Source organism: Equus przewalskii, chromosome 6 (assembly GCF_037783145.1).
Source record: "Equus przewalskii isolate Varuska chromosome 6, EquPr2, whole genome shotgun sequence".
Classification (NCBI taxonomy): domain Eukaryota; kingdom Metazoa; phylum Chordata; class Mammalia; order Perissodactyla; family Equidae; genus Equus; species Equus przewalskii.
Genome location: NC_091836.1, coordinates 69,664,836 through 69,683,580, shown reverse-complemented (window position 1 = coordinate 69,683,580; position 18,745 = coordinate 69,664,836). Strand labels below are relative to the sequence as shown.

Here is an 18,745-nt window from a genome sequence, read left to right as displayed (position 1 = left end):
AAACAAAATATGAATTCCCTAAATGCTCAAGTGGATAACGTCAAGGAGCGAATCAGCATAACTGAAGATAAGACATATTGAAATGCTCCAGATAGAGGAGGAGAGAGAACTAAGAATAAAAAGAAATGAAGAAAGTCTCTGAGAAATATCTGACTCAATTAGGAAATGCAACATAAGAATTATAAGTCTTCAAGAGGGAGAAGAGAAGAAGGGAGCAGAAAGTTTGTTCAAAGAAATAATAGCAGAGAACTTCCCAAACTGGGGAAAGGGATGGAAATCCATGTGGAAGAGTCTACCAGATCTCCTATATATGTCAATGTGAAAAGACCTACTGCAAGGCTTAAAGCAGTGAAACTGGCAAAAGTAAATGACAAAGAAAAAATACTACGGGCACCAAGGTAAAAGAAAATAACCTAAACAAAGGAACCTCTATCAGGCTTTCAGCAGATTTCTCTGCAGAAACCTCACAGGCTAGGAGAGACTGCAATGACATATTCAAATCTTTGAAGCACAAAAACTTTCAGCCAAGAACACTCTATCCAGCGAAAATATCCTTGAGATATGATGGAGAAATAAAAACCTTCCCAGATAAACAAAAGCTAAGGGAGTTTGTAGCCACAAGACGCCCCCTTCAAGAAATCTTCAAGATGGCCCTCATACCTGAAAAAAAAAGGGGGGATAAAGGGCTTACAAAGCCTGGAGTAAGGAGATAAATAGGTAGACAAAAATCAGAAAATTGTAGCTATACATCAGAACAGGTTAGCAAATACTCAAGTATAACATTAAAGATAAAGGGAAGGAAAACACCAAAAACAAAGATAATCTTGTCATTTTAACCACAAACTCACAACACAAGATGGAATAAGATGTGACAAAAACAACATAAGAAGGGAAGAGGAACAGGACTGAATCAGTTTAGTCTAAGGAAATAAGAGGCCACCAGAAAATGGATTATCTTATCTACAAGATTTTGAATACAAACCTCATGATAACCACTAAACAAAAAAGCAGAGCAGAGAAACAAATAATAAATAAGGAGAAAACTAAGAAACACAACATAAAAAACTATATAACTCAAGTGGTAGACTGAAATACACAGGACAAGAAACAAAGGAAATGCAGGAGAACCGGAAAATGAGTGATAAAATGGCAGCATTAAGCACTCATATCAATAATCACCCTAAATGTAAACGAATTGAATTCTCCAAGAAAAAGATACAGAGTGGCAAGATGGACTAAAGAACAAGACCCAACAATATGCTGCCTCCAGGAAACACATCTCAGTTCCAACAACAAACACAGACTCAGAGTGAAGGGATGGAAGATGATATTCCCAGCTAATGGGAAACAAAAGAAAGCAGGTGTTGCAATACTTATAGCAGACAAAGTGGACTTTAAGATAAGACAGGAAAAGAGAGACAAAGAGGGGCAGTATATAATGATCAAGGGGACACTCCATTAAGAAGAAATAACACTTATGAATATCTATGCACCCAACACAGGAGCACCAAAGTATATAAAGCAACTATTAACAAACCTAAAAGGAGATAATAATCACACAATAATAGTAGGAGACCTCAACACTCCACTCACATCAATGGATAGATCATCCAGACAGAAAGTCAACAAAGAAACAGTGGAATTAAATGAAAAGCTAGACCAGTTGGACTTAATACATATATATAGAACTGAACCTGCAATATCTCCAAGGTATGCCTGTACTGACTTCTACCATGTGTATGACATGAATCTCTTCTATTGTATCCTAAATGAAAGAAAGAACACATTTAACTATGCACTATGTGTACGTACTGTGTACTAAGCTCTGTGCCAAGCAATATGGTAGACTAGATGACCTGCAAATTCCCACTCTATAAACTCCTCAAAATATTAGAAAAAGTAGAAAAAGCATTATCTAAAATGCATAGTTTAGTTCACAAGAAGGAAAGGGAAAACTCTAGGCAGTGGAAAAAAAGAAAAGAATTGGAAACCAGAGTAATAATGGTGATGCTGTGGCTGCCTGGGATTTGGGAACTGTCCGTTTATCTGATTCTTGAGTTGCAAGGCCCAGTGGAAGGCAGGAAATTGGAAATGAGACCCCCCTCTCAGTGGAAATATAGACTAGAGAAAGTTCGGCCCACCATTATAGAAAGATGATGTGGAAGCATGTCTGTTTCTTCTTGGGTTCTGGGTTATTAAAAAAAATTCAAATCTGAGGTCTAAATTAACACAGAAATTGCTCCCAGTCAATGAAACTCCTGAGGTTCCCGCAGAGATTAAAACAGCAAAAACTGCTCTGAAGGGAGGCCCCCACATTCCAAGGCACAGAAAAGATTCTATTCATAGGCCCTGAAAGCTTTCTGTAAAAATTTATAAAACATGAGGAAAACATCCTGGCCTTTTCCCCTGCCCACTTCTTCTTGCCTTGTATGTGGACGTGCTACCTAGAGGTACAGCAACTATTATATGATGGCCACGTTGGCAGAAAGGGCCAAAAGAACTGCAGAGATGCCACACCCAACAACACTGAGCTACAGAACCATGCTAGCCGCCACCCACCTCTGGAGTTTTTGTTATGTGAGAAAAATAAACTCCTATCAGCTGAAGGCATTTTTATGAGTTTTCTAAACCTGCAGCAGAATGTATCCCAACCTGATATAGTAGCAGAAAAATCCATGCAAGAAAAGATACCCAGGAACAAACTTTAAAAGAAACGTGAAAGATCTATTTAAAAGAATCTTTAAAATGTTACTAAGGATCTAAAAGAAGTCTTGAAAGAAGAGAAAGCTACATCCTGTTCATGAATAAGAAGCATCAATAATATTATAAAAATATTGAAGCTTCCTGGGGCCAGCCTAGTGCTGTAGCAGTTAAGTTCGCACACTCCGCTTTGGTGGCCCAGGGTTTGCTGGTTCGGATCCTGAGTGCAGACCTATGCACTGCTCTCAAGCCATGCTGTGGCAGGCGTCCCACATATAAAGTAGAGGAAGATGGGCACAGATGTTCGTTCAGGGCCAACCTTCCTCAGCAAAAAGAGGAGGATTGGCAGTGGATGTTAGCTGAGGGCTCATCTTAAAATAAATAAATAAATAAAAATATTGAAGCTTCCTAAATTAATCTACAAATGAAATATGATACCAATAAAAATGTCAAAATAACTTTTTTTCAAAATGGAAAAATTCCATAATACTCTGCATGGAAAAATATCATAAATAAAGTCAAAAGGCAAATGATAGTATGGGGGGAGCATGAACTACTTTTTACACATAAAAGTTCCCACAAATCAGTAAGAAATAGATCAACAACCCAAGAGAAAAATGGGCAACACCTTTAACAGACTTTTCAGGAAACGGAACACAAGTATCTTGTAAGTGCATGAAAAGATGCTCAACCTCACTTAGAAGACAGGTGCAGATTAAACATAACATTCCACCTATCTGATTGGCAAAGATCAAAATGTTTGATAACACAATAATGGAAGGTGTGGGATAAAGACCCTCATACATTGCTGGTGAGAGTATCAATTGGTATAACCACCTTGAATAGAGAATGACAAATTTTCTTTCATATTCCCTTTGACTCAGAAATTTCACTTCTGGAAATTTATCCTATAGATTAGCAGTGCCATAGAAATACAATGCAAGCCACTTATGTAATTTAAAATTTTCTAGTAGTCACACTAAAAAAAGATAAAAGAAATAGGTGAAATTAACTGTAATACACTTTATATAACCCAATATATCCAAAATATCATTCCAACATGCATTGAATACAAAATTATCAAATTGTTTCACTCTTCTTTTGTACTAAGTCTTTGAATCTGGTGTGTACTTTACACTTACAGCACATCTTAATTCAGATTAGTCATATTTCAAATGTTGAATAGCCATAGGTCCTTACTGCCATAGTGGCTACCATATTGGACAGTTCAGCTATAGGTGATAAGAATGAAAACAACAATTAACATTTATTGAGCATTTATTGGAGCCAGACACTACACTAGACATTTTACATGCAGTGTCTTCCTTAGTCCTCACTCTCACCCTATATTGGTTCTACTATTATCCCCAGTTTGCAGATGGGGAACTAAAGCACACAGAAATTAAATAACTTGTCTGAGGTCACAAAGCTTCTGAGCGGCAAAGGTAGGTTTCAAACCCAACTTACAGTCTTAACCACTATTCTATACTGACTCTATAAATCTACTTGCACATATGAACAAAGATATACGTAGAAGAACATTCACTGTGGCACTGTTTATAGGTAGCAGAAGATCAGAAAGAAATGTAATGTTCATCAACAGAAGATCGGTTAAATAAATTAGGATTTATCTATATAGGTTTTTAAGGTGAGTAAGGCAGACCTATCAATCAATCAGTCGAGAGAATGATCTTTAAGACTGTTTCATGCTGTTACGTGAAAAAAGCAAGGTGCAGAACACTGTATATGGTGCCCTACCACTTATGGGAAAAAAATGAGGGGGTGACAAACACATATATGATTCCACATGCATAGACTATCTCTGGAAGGAAACTAAAACCAGAAACAATATTTGCTTCTGAAGAGGAGCACTAGAGGAAAAGGACGGGAGAAAGACTTTTTTTTGCTGAGGAAGATTTGCCCTGAGCTAACATCTGTTCCAATCTTGCTCTTTTGGTATGTGGGCCACCACCACAGCACGGCCACTGACAGACGAGTAGTGTAGGTCCATGCCTGGGGACTGAACCCAGGCCACCAAAGCAGAGCGAGATGAACTTAACCACTAGGCCAACTGGGCTGGCCGGAAAGATATTTATTGTTAACTTTTTACATTGTTTAACTTTTTTTTTTTTTTGAGGAAGACTGGCCCTGAGCTAACATCCATGCCCATCTTCCTCTACTTTATATGTGGGATGCCTACCATAGCATGGCTTTTGCCAAGTGGTGCCATGTCTGCACCTGGGATCCTAATCGGCGAACCCTGGGCCGCCAAGAAGCGGAACATGCAAACTTAACTGCTGCGCCACCAGGCCGGCCCTAACTTTCATACTTTTTATGTTGTGCTTACATTTCAAGAAAAAAAATCTTTGACCATCTATTATGTGACAAATATACGTTCAACAGCAATGAATATCAAAACAGACTAAGTCCCTCCACCCATAAGCTTATATTGGGAATGGGGTGGGGAGGGTCAAACAGTCAATAAACAAACAAGCTAATTCATGATAAAGAAAGCAGATAATTAGAGAGAGTGATAAGTTCTGTGAAGGAAATAAACAAGATGAGAAGGTCACTGAGGGAAGCCACTTCAGATAAGGTGGCCAGAAATGTCTCTCCAAAGAAGGAACATCTGGGCAGAAACCTGAAGGATGAAAATAAGCAAGTCTGCAAGATTTGGGAAACAGCAATCCAAGCAGAGGAAAAAACAATTACAAAAGCTCAGAGGTGGGAAAGGGCTTGGTACACTGGAAGAACTGGAAGAACAGAGAGGAGTGGCAGTGTGCCTGCAACATAGTGAGCACAGGAGAGGAATGAATGAAACAAGGTTGAAAAGGTAGGCAGGAGACAGAGTCCTGTAAGCCCCAAGGTAAGGAGTTTGGATTTTATTCGAAGAATGAGAAGGCACTGAAGAATCTGAAGCAGAAAAGTAACATGACCTGTTCATATTTTAAAAGATCATTTGGTTGCTTTCTGGAGAATGGACTGCAGGGGAGAACAATGGACACAGGAAAGAGACCAGCTAGGATGCTGTAGTTCAAACAGAAGACAATAATGCTTCAGGATGGCGGAGCTAGAAGATATGGGCAGAAGTAAATATATTCAACATATATTTTAGATGTAGAATTTGTAGACCCTGTTAGTAGATTAAATGTTAGGAGTGAAGGAAAAGGAGTAATCAAGAATGATTTTTGGGTTTTGGCTGGGTGGTAGCTTCAATTTACAGAGGGGGAAGAAATGGGGAGGAACACATTTGGGTGTGTCTGTGGCAGGCTGTCGGGGGGATTAAGACCTCTGTTCTGGAGACACTAATTTTGAAATGGCTTTCAGACGTCCCAGTGGATATCGAGTAGGTAGCTAGATATAGGAGTCTGATGCTCAGAGAGAGATTTGAGTTCTTAGCTCTTTTTGACAGTTGACTGCTCCATCCTTGCGACTTTCTTATCCATTGGTTTTTATGACACCAATCTCTTCTGGTCTTTTTCCTAGCTCCAGCACTTCTTTCTCCCTTCCCTTAAAGTTGATCCCTTTTGTACTTGTTTTTCTACTATACACTGTCTCTGGGCTGCTCGTCCAAATAAAGGACTTCCAAATATTCTTATATGCTTTAATATGTATGGTGACCCCAAAATCTATGACTCCAGCCCAGATTTCTCCCCTGAGCAACAGATCTATATATGCAACTGCCTACAGGACATTGCTACCTGGTTGACCCACAAATATCTCAAACTTAGTATGTCCAAAACTGAATTAATCATGCTTCTTCCCTGCCTCTCTGAATGGTAACACTATCCACTTAGCTGGCCAGGGCCAAAATCTTAGATTAGTATTAAATCTTCTTTTTCTCAGTAAAACAGAGCTCAGTGTACCTGGAGATCTCCCACACAAGATGAAAAACAAATATAAGATCATGGACTCATCACCCAGGAGCCCCAAACACTGGCTCAATACTGAGCTGTTTCTTCTGTTTGCCCCTTCAGAGCCACTCTTCACCTTTCTCCACCCTGCTTTCTGCCACAGAGGCTGACACAGGAAATAGATCCTGTGGCCAGTGGGGAGCCCCGGTAGCAGGTTGGAGGGAGAGGAGAACGAGGTCAAGGTACTATTCCTCTGGCTCTCTTCCTGCAAATTCCTATTCATTCTTCAAGTTCTTGGTACAATATGACTTTATTTCTGAAATGGCAGAGAGGATAGATTTGGGATAGGATGGGAAAATCAAAGGCAGTAAGATGTGAGAAGTAAAAAGACCAATGAAGATACTTTTGTGATAGTACATGTTGAGAAGTAATGAGGCCATGAGGGATACCCATTCTTTGAGGGCTGGCCTCAATGTTTTTATCTTTCTGATATGTCTAGCCCTGCTCCCCAGTGTAGAAAATATACTCAGCACATATTATTTAAATAAAATAAGAACTATGAAATAAGCAAAGGTCAGGAGTCCAGGGTTTACCTTATATCCGTTGTCTTCTTTGCGGTTGTGAGATGCAGTAATCATCACACCTGCAACTGCTCTGAGCTCCTGGACTGCATATGGCTGAAAAGACAGTAACACCGTAATTCCATTTTGTTTCCTAGCTACTCATACATTTAACATGAGAATATCTCTGATTAAATACCAGACATTAAGACATAAACAGCCTAAAACCTCAACAATCAACTCTAGGTTCACTGGTTGGGGCCCATTTCTAAAAGGTCACCAATAAACACCTGTCAGATTGAATGGCTCCCCCCACCCCCAAATTCTCATTTAACTTAGTCCTATAAACATCTCTTATTATTTTGTTCATTTAACAAATACCTACTATATGCCAGACACTCCGGCAGACTCTGGAGATACGAGTGGTGAATATAATCATAAAATGTTAGAGCTGGAACTAAATTTAGAAATGATCTAATCCAGCACATCATACATTGAGGTTTATCCAACACTATACACTCATAAGGGAGAAAATTCAAGTGTAGAACATAGGTCTCTTGCCTTCCAATTTGAAGATCTTTATATATGCTCTGTGGCCTCTATACCATACAAATGTCAATTCACCATCTTCTGCCCTAAAGTTAATTGCCAGGTTGGATTTCCCTTTTTCTCTGCAGTAGTTATTACTTGTCTGTGTAGGATGTTCCCCCTACTCCTACCATCATATCCGAATTCTCTCCTCCTGGCCATGCAGAGATGGACACATGACCCAGGCCTGATCAGAGTAATCTAGTCCCTTGATGATTTAATTCAGAGACTGGCTCATAACCTAAGCCTGGTCACAGTCCTTCTCCAAGACGTTTCTCCTGCAGGTAGTGAAGGAAGACTGCTTTTTTGACTTGAAGTCATGGTGATAAGGGGTGTGAATCTGGGACTTCCCTACCAGCTAGAGCAAACCTACCTGCAATAGGAGAGGAATGTCAATACACCGGGATTGATGGTAGCTGGAACTGACAAGCTAGTGGCAGAATCCTACAAAAATGTCCTAAATTTCTGAACCCTCCCTGGTTTCTGTCATTCATAAGAGTTAACTGTTTAGCAATTCCTTCAATTCTCTGAGCCACTCACTATATTTCCAATAAACCAATAGGAATAGTTTATAGAGACATTATCTATTCCTCAAACATTTGATAAAATTTGCCTATAAAATCATCTGGATCTGGCATGTTTAATTTGAGAAGATTTTTTAAACATCAGTTCACTTTCTTTTGCGGTTATAGGTCTATTCAGGTTTTCTATTTCTTATCAGTTTTGATGTATCAATTATTCTAGGAAATTGGCCAGTTCATCTAAGCTTTCACATTTATTTGTATCATGTTGTTCAGAATATTGTGGTTTTCTTAATCTCTACTGTATTTATTATGCACCCTTTTAATTTCTCTGTCTTCTCCTTTTTTCTTGAGCACCACTGCCAAAGATTTGTCTATTTTGTCTCTTCAGAGAGCCAACTTTTGCTTTTGTTGATACTCTCTTTTCTTTATTTTCTATTTAATTGGTTTTTCCTCATATCTTTGTTATTTCCTTCATTTTACTTTATTTGGATTTATTGTTTTAGTTCTAACATACTAAGTTAAAGGCTGAGCTCATTATTTTAAAATCTTTTTTCCCCAATATATTCATTAAGACTATAAACTTCCCTTTAAGTATGGCTTTAGTTACATCCCATAATTTTTGCTATTTGTTTTCATTGTTGTTCAGTTTTAAATACAGGCAGTCCATACTTTGCTCAGTTCCAAAATACATGAATTTCCAATACTATATTTTAGTTGAATGATACTAGTCTCCCAACACGTTCAACTTTCAGTTACTGTGCTATATTAACTGTGATTAGCTGAACCAAGTTTGTACTGAATCAAGTACAAACCTGGCTGCTAGCTCTTCAGTCCAAAATAACTGTGTACATAAGAGATCCATCACGATCAGTGACCAATCATGTTGCTCTGTTAAAGTCTGTCAGTGATTGGTCACTGTACATCTGTTATTCAGTTCTCGAACAGACAGCAAAGAACGTAGTTGTGTTGCCTCCTTCTCTCCCAGTGATAAACCCATGTGACAGTTTGCAAAAATGGATAATTGAAAGAAGGAACTGGCCAACAAAGATGAAAGTGTAGCAAAGAAAGAGAAAGTGATAATGGTGGAAGTGAAATTTGAATCAAACATAAACGGAGTCATAGAATAATAGCTGAGAATGTTGACGCTGCCGTCATTCAAGTGACTCGAGATGTGTAACCTGATGAGCTTAGTGAGGGCAAATTCATGGACACAAATGAGGGATGTGGTTGTGATGAAAAGGATGAAGGTATTCCAGAGGAGGTGATACTGTCAAAAAAAGGAATTCTCAGAGATTTCCAAAAAAAAGGATTCTCACAGAATTGAAGAGGAATTCCACAACATTGAAAGCACAAAGGATAATATGTTGGAAGCTGATCCAAACTTAGAAAGGAGTGTGACGATGTGCCAAGACACAGAAAAGATGCTCACTCGTATTGATTATATGACAAGAAGCAAGCACTGTTTGTACTCTTGATAAATTTTTTACTAAGAAATAAACACTTTAGTTCTCAATGTTTCTAATGGTTTAAATTATAGCATACTTATATAAATATTAGTTTCACGACTTTTTTCTTTTCCCTATACATTTTTAACCAAAACTTTAAAAGTCCCAGACAATCATAATTTTTCCCATTGATTACTAAGATGCTTTGCACGGTTTTAGCTTACATAGTTATCTTCACAGTCCTACTCTATCATGCACAGCAAGGACTGCCTGTAGTTTCTAATCTTCATTACGGTATCTTCCTTAATCCATAAATTATTTATAAATGTGTTTTAAAAATTCCAAACATACGGGCTTTTGTGGGTTTATTTCAAATCTTATTGCACTGGGGTCCAGGGCTAAGATTTGATAAGCAATTCTCTGGTTTTTGTTGAGATTTCCGTTGTGACCCTGCTTGATAAGAAGGACTATCCTACATCACTGAATACAGGGTTGTTACACACACACACAGCAGATCAAGCACGCTAATAGCGTGTTCAAATCTATCCTAAATCATTTTTGCCTGTCTGGTAAATCAGTTTCTGAAAGAAGAGTATCAAAACATCCCACCATGACTGCGGACTTGCTAACTTGATCAAACTCTCAGGTGTTCGACACACGCTCACTGAATGAAAATAAACTCAGAGCACAATTTGCTTTCCTTTGGTCCCTCATATTACTTAATAGAGAACTACATGCATGACAAACATTTGAATCCTGGTTGATTTAAGAAATCTTTTTGAGAGGAGCAAACTATACGATTACCACCACAACACACTTACTACAAAAGGAGTAGGAACATATCTTGAAAAAAGGTACACAGGAACATCTTTGGCCAGTAAGACTGCAGCAGTGAGTTCAGCAAGCCTTAAAAAAAGATGGAGATTTCACTTAGTCCTTAGCTTATTATACTTTTTAAAAACCAACCTACCACAAAATGAATATTTCACATTACAATTATTCTGAATATATAGTAGCTTAATATAACCAATTCCTATCATTACTGCTTATTCAAGCTTCATGCTCCAACTTAAAAATGTTAAATAAAATTTTTTTAAAAAGGAGCTTAACAATGAACAGAATTGACATTTTAATTTCTTCCTTTTTCCTCATTCATCTTTTGGTAGCTTTTTACTAAGAAATAAAACCTGCAAAAGGCAAAAAGAACAGAGGAAAGTGAAATAAGAGACTTTGATAAACACAATAGGCACAATTACACCCTGAAAAAAAGAGTCACTATATCATGATTATCTATGTGTGAAAATACCCTACGGGACTATAATAAGAGAATACCAGCTACATAATTTCTCCTACCCACTGCCTTCGATAAAATATTAAAATCACAACATAAGATATGATGTCATTCAAAACACTAACTTGAAATACTTTAAAATTTTATTCCTTTCTGTAAAGCTTATCTTAGAAATATTTCTATTTCAGCTCTAAAATAAACATTATTAGCATGTGATCACATTTCTATTTGACAGTTTCCTGTTTCAGAAATCCTACTATTGGCCAAAAAAAAAGACCACCTTTTTGAAGGTGATATTCCAACCCAAATGAATCTCTGAAGCAATGAACACGGTACCTCTGGCTGCTGCAGCTGCTGGTTACCTGGCCGCGTGTGTCGTACCCAACGACAAAGCCTCTCTGCTTGAAGTCTGAGAAACATCTCTCCAGGTATTTATACATCCCCTGAAGCAGAAAAAGACCAAAGATTAGCTCCTGATGAATGCCTGACTTGTCTAGACTAAAAATCTATTATTTTTACATGTCGTGTGTAGCTTACTGGCTCCTGGGGAAGCAGCTTCTGCCTTTTCGCCCATGTTTACCAATGTGGGAACAATGCTGTTCAAATCTCAAATGTGAGATGACAACATCTATTTCCTGGCATTTCAGACACATTTAATACCACAGAAATATTAATTACCTGTTAAATCTAATACAATACATAAAACATTAGGGGAAAAAAGATGAGACATGAGAGTCAGTATGCTAAAAAAATGGTTAGAAGAGCCAAAAGAAATTATTTCTTGCCTTAAGGCTCTAGAGAACAGACTGTTGACCATTTTAGATCTTGGTAAATCATAAGGTTGAAGCTAACCAAGAGATTTGACCTATTTATGACAAAAACATTTTTAATCAGCAACATAAACCCTCATTAGAACATTTCTTAAGATGGCTGATCCCATTCGTAATTCCTTAGTTTTAAAATCTCACAGAAAGAAAAATCTCATAAACTAGGAAAACTTGCAGTTGAAGGGTGAGAAAAAACATTAAATGAAGCATTTAACATTGAAAACATCACAATGATAAGCTAAAACTATCTTACGAGTGATTTGCTAATTTAATAAATGTTTTCATCTCTAAAAATAACACTTCATATTGTTACAATCCTTCAAAACTACTTTGACAAATGTTGCCACGTTTAATCCTTACAATAATCCTGAAAAGAAAGAAATGCAGATACCGTTTCTATTTTTGTCTCTGTCTTTCAACATCTCTTCAAAAAAAAACAGAAGGCAGAATAAGATTGAAGCTCCATTTAATGACTTGTCCAAGGCCACTCATTCAGCTAAAACTAAGTTATACTGATTATTGAAGACCTACTATACAGCAGGCACACTAAATAACTATGTGGCAGCACCAAATGAAGCCTCACCGACTTCTGGACCCTTCTTCCATAGCTCTCTCAAGTATAATTATTCTTCCCAACCTACTCCCTATCACTGATTGTACGTGTGCGCGCACGTGCATGCATGTATGTTCACATGTATGTTCACACATCACTTAATATAGCCCAAATTGGCCAGTTTCACCAACTTATTTATTTCTAATTGATGATACTATCCTAAAACCTCATATTATCCTCTGGTATGAAAATCCATCTTATCCCCCCTATCTCTAGACTCTGAAAAGGGCCAGAGTTTAAGAATCAGATTCTATCCAGCTTTTCTACTTTACACAATGCAATCTCAATTCCTGTAAAAATGTGCACTTCTATAGAAATTGATTTTCGAACACCTCTCCACCCCTTTTTGTAAAGCCAAGGAATCCTCATTTAAAATGAAAGCTTCTGAGGAAACCCAGTATATAGGAAAAACTGAACTGAAGCATCTCTGGATGAGGAACAGAAAGGGGACGGGGATGGGGAAGGTGGCATATACCCCACCCATTCAGTCATCCTGTCATCCTTTCTCCTCTATCCCTGTATTAGTGCTTGGCTTTAGAGAATTCCCTCAGAACAAGGCTAAAGATGATTTACTGTTTGGCAGTATCAATTAGAGTTAAGTCTATGGAATATATCTCTAGTCTAGAACTATTTTTAGTATATGCTCAATGCATTTTGGCCTTCAAGGAAAGTGCAGTTTCTTGAAGCAGTGAGGATGATTCACTGGAAAGAGAAGTAATTTATTTCTAGAGTAAGTTGTATAAAACTGAAGAGAAATAAAGCAAATTGTATCATATTACGCATTATCTTAACTCTCAAATGGAAACGGAAAACTATGTTAAAGGGAAATATTTTCAACTAAATTTTCCAAATACTCTGATTAACCTTTACCAATGGCCATATGCCAAAATGGGTAATCATCATCTTTCTATCTAAATTTGTTTCTTTGTATTAACCGGAAATGTCAATATCCATTTCCTGGTTTCAAATGCAAAGTAACATTCTCATAAAGTTGACAATGGCAACCAAAATAACTCAATCAGAATCTGTGACCTTGAAGATACATAAACGACTTCTAATATAAATCTGGGGCAAGGCCAAACATCAGAATTTATTCTACATTTTTTACATACAAGAGAATACGTACCTGGATATTAAGGTTTTTTGTTTTTTAAGAAAGGTACTACCTAATTTATAAAGCAAAAAAATAGAGTGATAAAAACTGCACACATAATGCTTTATAAAACTTACCTGTGTTGACTGTATTACTGTAAGGTCATTAATATAGCAAAATCCTGCCCCCATTGCAGAACGAAGGCCTGCAGTCCCGAAAGTCATTCGGCAACAAAGACGATCTCGCAGCTCCTTGTTCATCCCATTCCGTATCAGATTTTCAATTTGCTCTTTTGTCTTGGGATTCTATAAGAAAGAAGTATTAAAACTTAATCAGGATCATAAGCAGAGTCCAAATAGGAAGTCCTCTTGAGGAGCCAATAAGTACTATGCATCACACAAGGTTCTACATTCACTATAAATTCCATGGTGCTACTTAGTAATATCAGTATGTCTATAAAACAATACTTGCCACTTACTGAACCCCCAGAAGGGCCAGGCCCTATTGAGGATGGTTTACATTATCTCTAGTTGTCGTAGTATTTTTTGTAACACAGTCAAGAATTTTTTTTAACAAATTGATAAGAGCTTCGGATCCAAAATAAACCTCTTAGTCAAAACCAACATCAATTAAATTAGAGTCTATATTAAGTTTTAAAAGAAATATAGAAGCTATCGGATGAATGCCATCAAAACATGCCTACCAACTACCTACCTAAACCTCTGTAATTCAAAATGACCAGATAAGCCTTATTGCTCTTTAAAGTCACATTCAATTTATCTATAGTAAAAGTTGACCCTAAAAATGTCTAACGTGTTAAATGTGGACTTAGTTAAGAATGAGAATGAAAATTCAGTCCAAACACGGCACATGAGGCAAGACATACAAACAACAATATTTTAGGATTCTGGATTTCATTAGCACATTCTTCATTTTCATAAATTTCAAGGATGTCTATCACTGAAAATAGTGCTTCACAAAAAAGTAGCAAGTTTCAAACAGAAATGCAATCATAATAAGCATACAACTTAAATGTAATTTTCCAGCATTTTTTTTAGGAGAAAGAGTAAAATATTAAGATAATAAGGTGAACCATACTTCTTTCAGGTTAGTATGGATTTAGTCCATAATATCTGCTTAGATCTTCGACATCTATAGCCTACACGTACAATAATAAATATTCAGAATAATAAGCCAAGGCAAAGTTCAAAATTTAAACTGCCACATGCCTTTTGGCCCGTACATCTCTCTGTCCACAGCAATACTTTCACACGAACAAAGAGATTTATTCATACAAGAACAGTCATTGCAGCATCTTACTGGTAGTATTATTACCATTGTATTGATGAAGAAATTAAGATTTAGAGAGAGAGTCTAGTAACACTGAGCTAATACTGGAGTCTAGACAGGATTTGAATCCAGGTTGGTCTGGTTCTAAAGTCTACACCTTCTCACTACAAACAAAAGCATTATGTAAGGCAGGTTAATAAGGTTTCTAATAAAAACTAACTTCACCTACACAGCAAAAACAATTCCTTTTGTATATAAATATAAAGATGATTCACCAGACACGAATGCTATTGGTTTACTGAGTATACTTCCTTTAACTGCACAGCTATTAGAGTAGTGCCTAAAAATTCCATTTGCTGTTATAAACATTACATCCAGTACTAACCTAATTCCTGGCTCTGAAAGAGCCTGTATATTAGAGAAAACTAAAAATGGATAAAGAATCACGATGCATCAGACATAAGTAGATTTCTACGGTAAAAAGAGCTAAGCGATTATGGTGACAAGCATTTGAAATCTACTTTAAACTCAGATTTCTCCACTATTTCATAGCTAGACATTAAACTAGATGTTGATGTTACAAACTTTAAAAATATAACCAAAAAGCTACCTCTGTAGCTGTGATTATCACATAGTTTCCACTCAGATGATGAAATTACGTTTGTGTTTTGTTGTTAAAAATCTTCAAATACAGGGCTGGCCGCGTGGCCAAGTGGTTAAGTTCGCATGCTCTGCTTTGGCAGCCCAGGGTTTCGCTGGTTTGGATCCTGGGTGCAGACATGGCACTGCTCATCAAGCCACACTGAGGCAGTGTCCCACATAGCACAATAGAAGGAACTACAACTAGAATACACAACTATGTACTGGGGGGCTTTGGGGAGAAGAAGAAGAAGAAGAAAAAAAAAAGAAGACTGGCAACAGATGTTAACTCAGGTGCCAATCTTAAAAAAAAAAATCTTCATATAACTATGATTTTTATAAACTATAATATATGAAGGTTCTAAAGAGCTACAAATTATTATTATTATTATTATTTTGAGGACGATTAGCTCTGAGCTAACATCTGCCACCAATCCTTCTCTTCTTGCTGAGAAAGATTGGCCCTGAGCTAACATCCATGTCCATCTTCCTCTACTCTATATGTGGGACGCCTGCCACAGCATGGCTTGACAAGCAGTGTGTAGGTCTGTGACTGGGATTCGAATGGGTGAACCTGGGCTGCCAAAGTGGAGCACGTGAACTTAACCACTACACTACTGGGCCAGCCCTACAAACTATTTTTTAAGTACTTCTTCCACATAGAACTCAGATATATTAAATGAAAATGAAAGTAGAAGAGTATATAAAGTGTTTTAATTTGCATAAAAGAGGTATGTGTATACTTATCATTCCAGAAATACTCCAAGCAAATAGAAGAGACTAAAAATAGGGATTACCTCTGATGGGGAAATCAGGGGCCAGGTCTGAGGTAGAAAAGTGACTTCTTTTTATTGTACAGCCTTGGTACTGTTTGGATATTTTATGTATGTATTACTTGTTTTATGGTGAACACTGGTTAGGTATCCATGATGGCCGAGAAAAACCACTAGCTGTGCGTCTACATGAATAGTTTTTATCTCACAAAGTGCTCTCTTTCTCCCCACCCACAGAAAGCTATTAATAAGATCTGACTCTATAAAACATACATTTGAGCTTTCTCAAATACAAAATATTGTTTGCTTTCTAAATGTGCTCTCTTATTTACGCTTCATTCATAACTTGAGGGTAGAAGAAGCCTAATCAGAAAAAAAAAAAATTGTTCAACTGATGCCAATTGTAAAAAAGCAACTCTAAAATCACAATGTAAGTCAGTACGAAAATTATCTGATTTACATACTTTTTGGAAATATACTTACTGTTCTACTATATAAAATGAAAATTAACTACTGAGAAAGTAAATGCATTCAATCTGAACTAAATTTGCTCTGACTAGCATATTTTAGAATCCTAATCATTTTAGTACTCCAAAAAAGTAATCCTGCAGAAAGTTCAAAGAGATTTTAGTGACTACTAGCATTTTCTATCCTTCATCAGGGATAAAGCTGATTGTTTAGTATGAAATCAGTAAGCTAAAGAATACAGAATTAAAGCCATGCATTATTTTCAAGTTTTACCTGTATACTAAAAATTTTCCTTTAGGTTCTAATCCTATGGATTGCTGCAACTTTATACAGCTGAAATGAAGAAAACAAAGTGTCTTCTTACATAATACTGCGTGGAGTTTTATTTTTTCCATACTGTAGGTCCATAGGCCCAAATTCAAAGAAAACATGAAAGAATTGATTTACAAAAAGAAAAAAAAAACCCAACACTTTAAATATACAGAAGAGCCCCTTCTAATAAACTTAACTTAAAAACTTTCATAGATGTGAAGAAAGCTACACGCCAGATCCAAAGCAGCCAACTGTGCCTGACATCAAATGAAAGTATTAGCATTCACTTATGAAGGATCATTTTGGATTCGTCCAAGTTTTTCTGAACCTATTCTGTTCATAACTCGGGGGCTTCTGTATTATTTATGTGTAATAAATATAAATGTGTATAAAAGTAGTAGAAAAAGTAATTAATCATTACATAAAACAAATCAAGTTTGTCAATGAGGAATTCATTTGTAAATTTTGTCCTACTACTTTCATGAATCTAATATTTGTATAATTCTTATACAACTTGAATCTATTCTATTAACATTCTAGTACTAAACCTAACTTAAAACAATCTAAACTATGAATTGCATTGTTTAAAAGATTTGAACAGATCTAAAAGAACATCATATATATTAACAACCCCAAATCCTAATATTGTTATACATCTAAAAAGGAGGCAAACATACAAAATTGACTTTTCAGTAACTCAAATATATCCAAAATTGCAAAACTGTAAATGACATTTTAAAATATTACTGATGGTAACTGGTGTCTATATAACAAATTCCAGTTTTATATAACTACAGAGAAAAAAAAATTTAAGTTTATTTCTAAACAGAAGTTAAAATAGGAAACTGCAGTCTGAAAATCTGAAGGCTGAATGCAACTGACATTTACTTCTGAGGGTCAGCCAGCTTGAGCAGCCAAGTCTTGAGTCCTGAAGCAGAACATGTTTTCCAAACCAGATACTTTCTCATTGAGTCCAAAATACACTGTTGCTAAACCAATATTTTTTTCCCATTTAAAGGAGCTTTGTGTAATTCTAAATTTAATATCTCCTTCTTTAAAAAATTAGCATAAATAATAGAATAAAAGAAACTAGCATAAATTAAATTGGCTTAGATAAAAAACTTGAATGACTATACTTGTCATATAAAATGAGATTTGCTTAATAATTGGCTTAATAATATTTGAATAATCACCACTTAATGAATATAAAAATCATACCCAGGAAAACAGAAAATAAGCTTTCAAATATAATATACTGTTGTCATTTAAGTATAATACTGCATATGCGAAGATTAGTGTGAAAGCTAAAAATGTTAATTATTTTATTTCAAAATTTAAGATTATGTAGACATAGTCTTTTAACTTACGGACTTTTTTCTAACAGAGCACATACACTGAGTTGAATTTTACTGTTCAGTAATATACTACATGCTTGTCTCAATATTAAGTTTTAAATAAAAAATATTTCCCATATAAGGTAGTCAAACTAAAACACTTCAAATGTTTGTTTTTCTACAGATATGCTGACACATTGTACTTTTTTTGACAAATGAAGGACCCAATTGTTGGTCAACTAGCTCCACAGTGACTGCAGCATAATGGAAAGACCACTAACCTATGAATTTAGAAGGCTTGGCCCTGATCTTGAGTCTGCAATTGCTTAGCCAGATAATCCCAAACAAGTTACTTGACCTCCTCCTGGACTTTAGATTCTAATTAGAGTGTGAAGATTTTTGAGGTTATCTTTTCAAGCTTTACAGGTTTTATC

General features: G+C 36.3%; 1 protein-coding gene across 2 annotated transcripts in view; it reads right to left on the bottom strand.

Annotated features, from left to right (window-relative positions):
* Positions 1–18,745, bottom strand: part of PGM2L1 (phosphoglucomutase 2 like 1) — a 65,834-nt gene that overhangs the window by 23,210 nt on the left and 23,879 nt on the right. For both annotated transcript variants that reach the window (XM_070625816.1, XM_070625817.1), the window contains exons 2-5: positions 13,633–13,800; positions 11,299–11,405; positions 10,493–10,577; positions 7,148–7,231 (exon numbers count right to left, since the gene is read on the bottom strand). In XM_070625816.1, the coding sequence (XP_070481917.1) occupies positions 7,148–7,231; positions 10,493–10,577; positions 11,299–11,405; positions 13,633–13,800 (444 nt within the window). The remainder of the gene's footprint in view (positions 1–7,147; positions 7,232–10,492; positions 10,578–11,298; positions 11,406–13,632; positions 13,801–18,745) is intronic.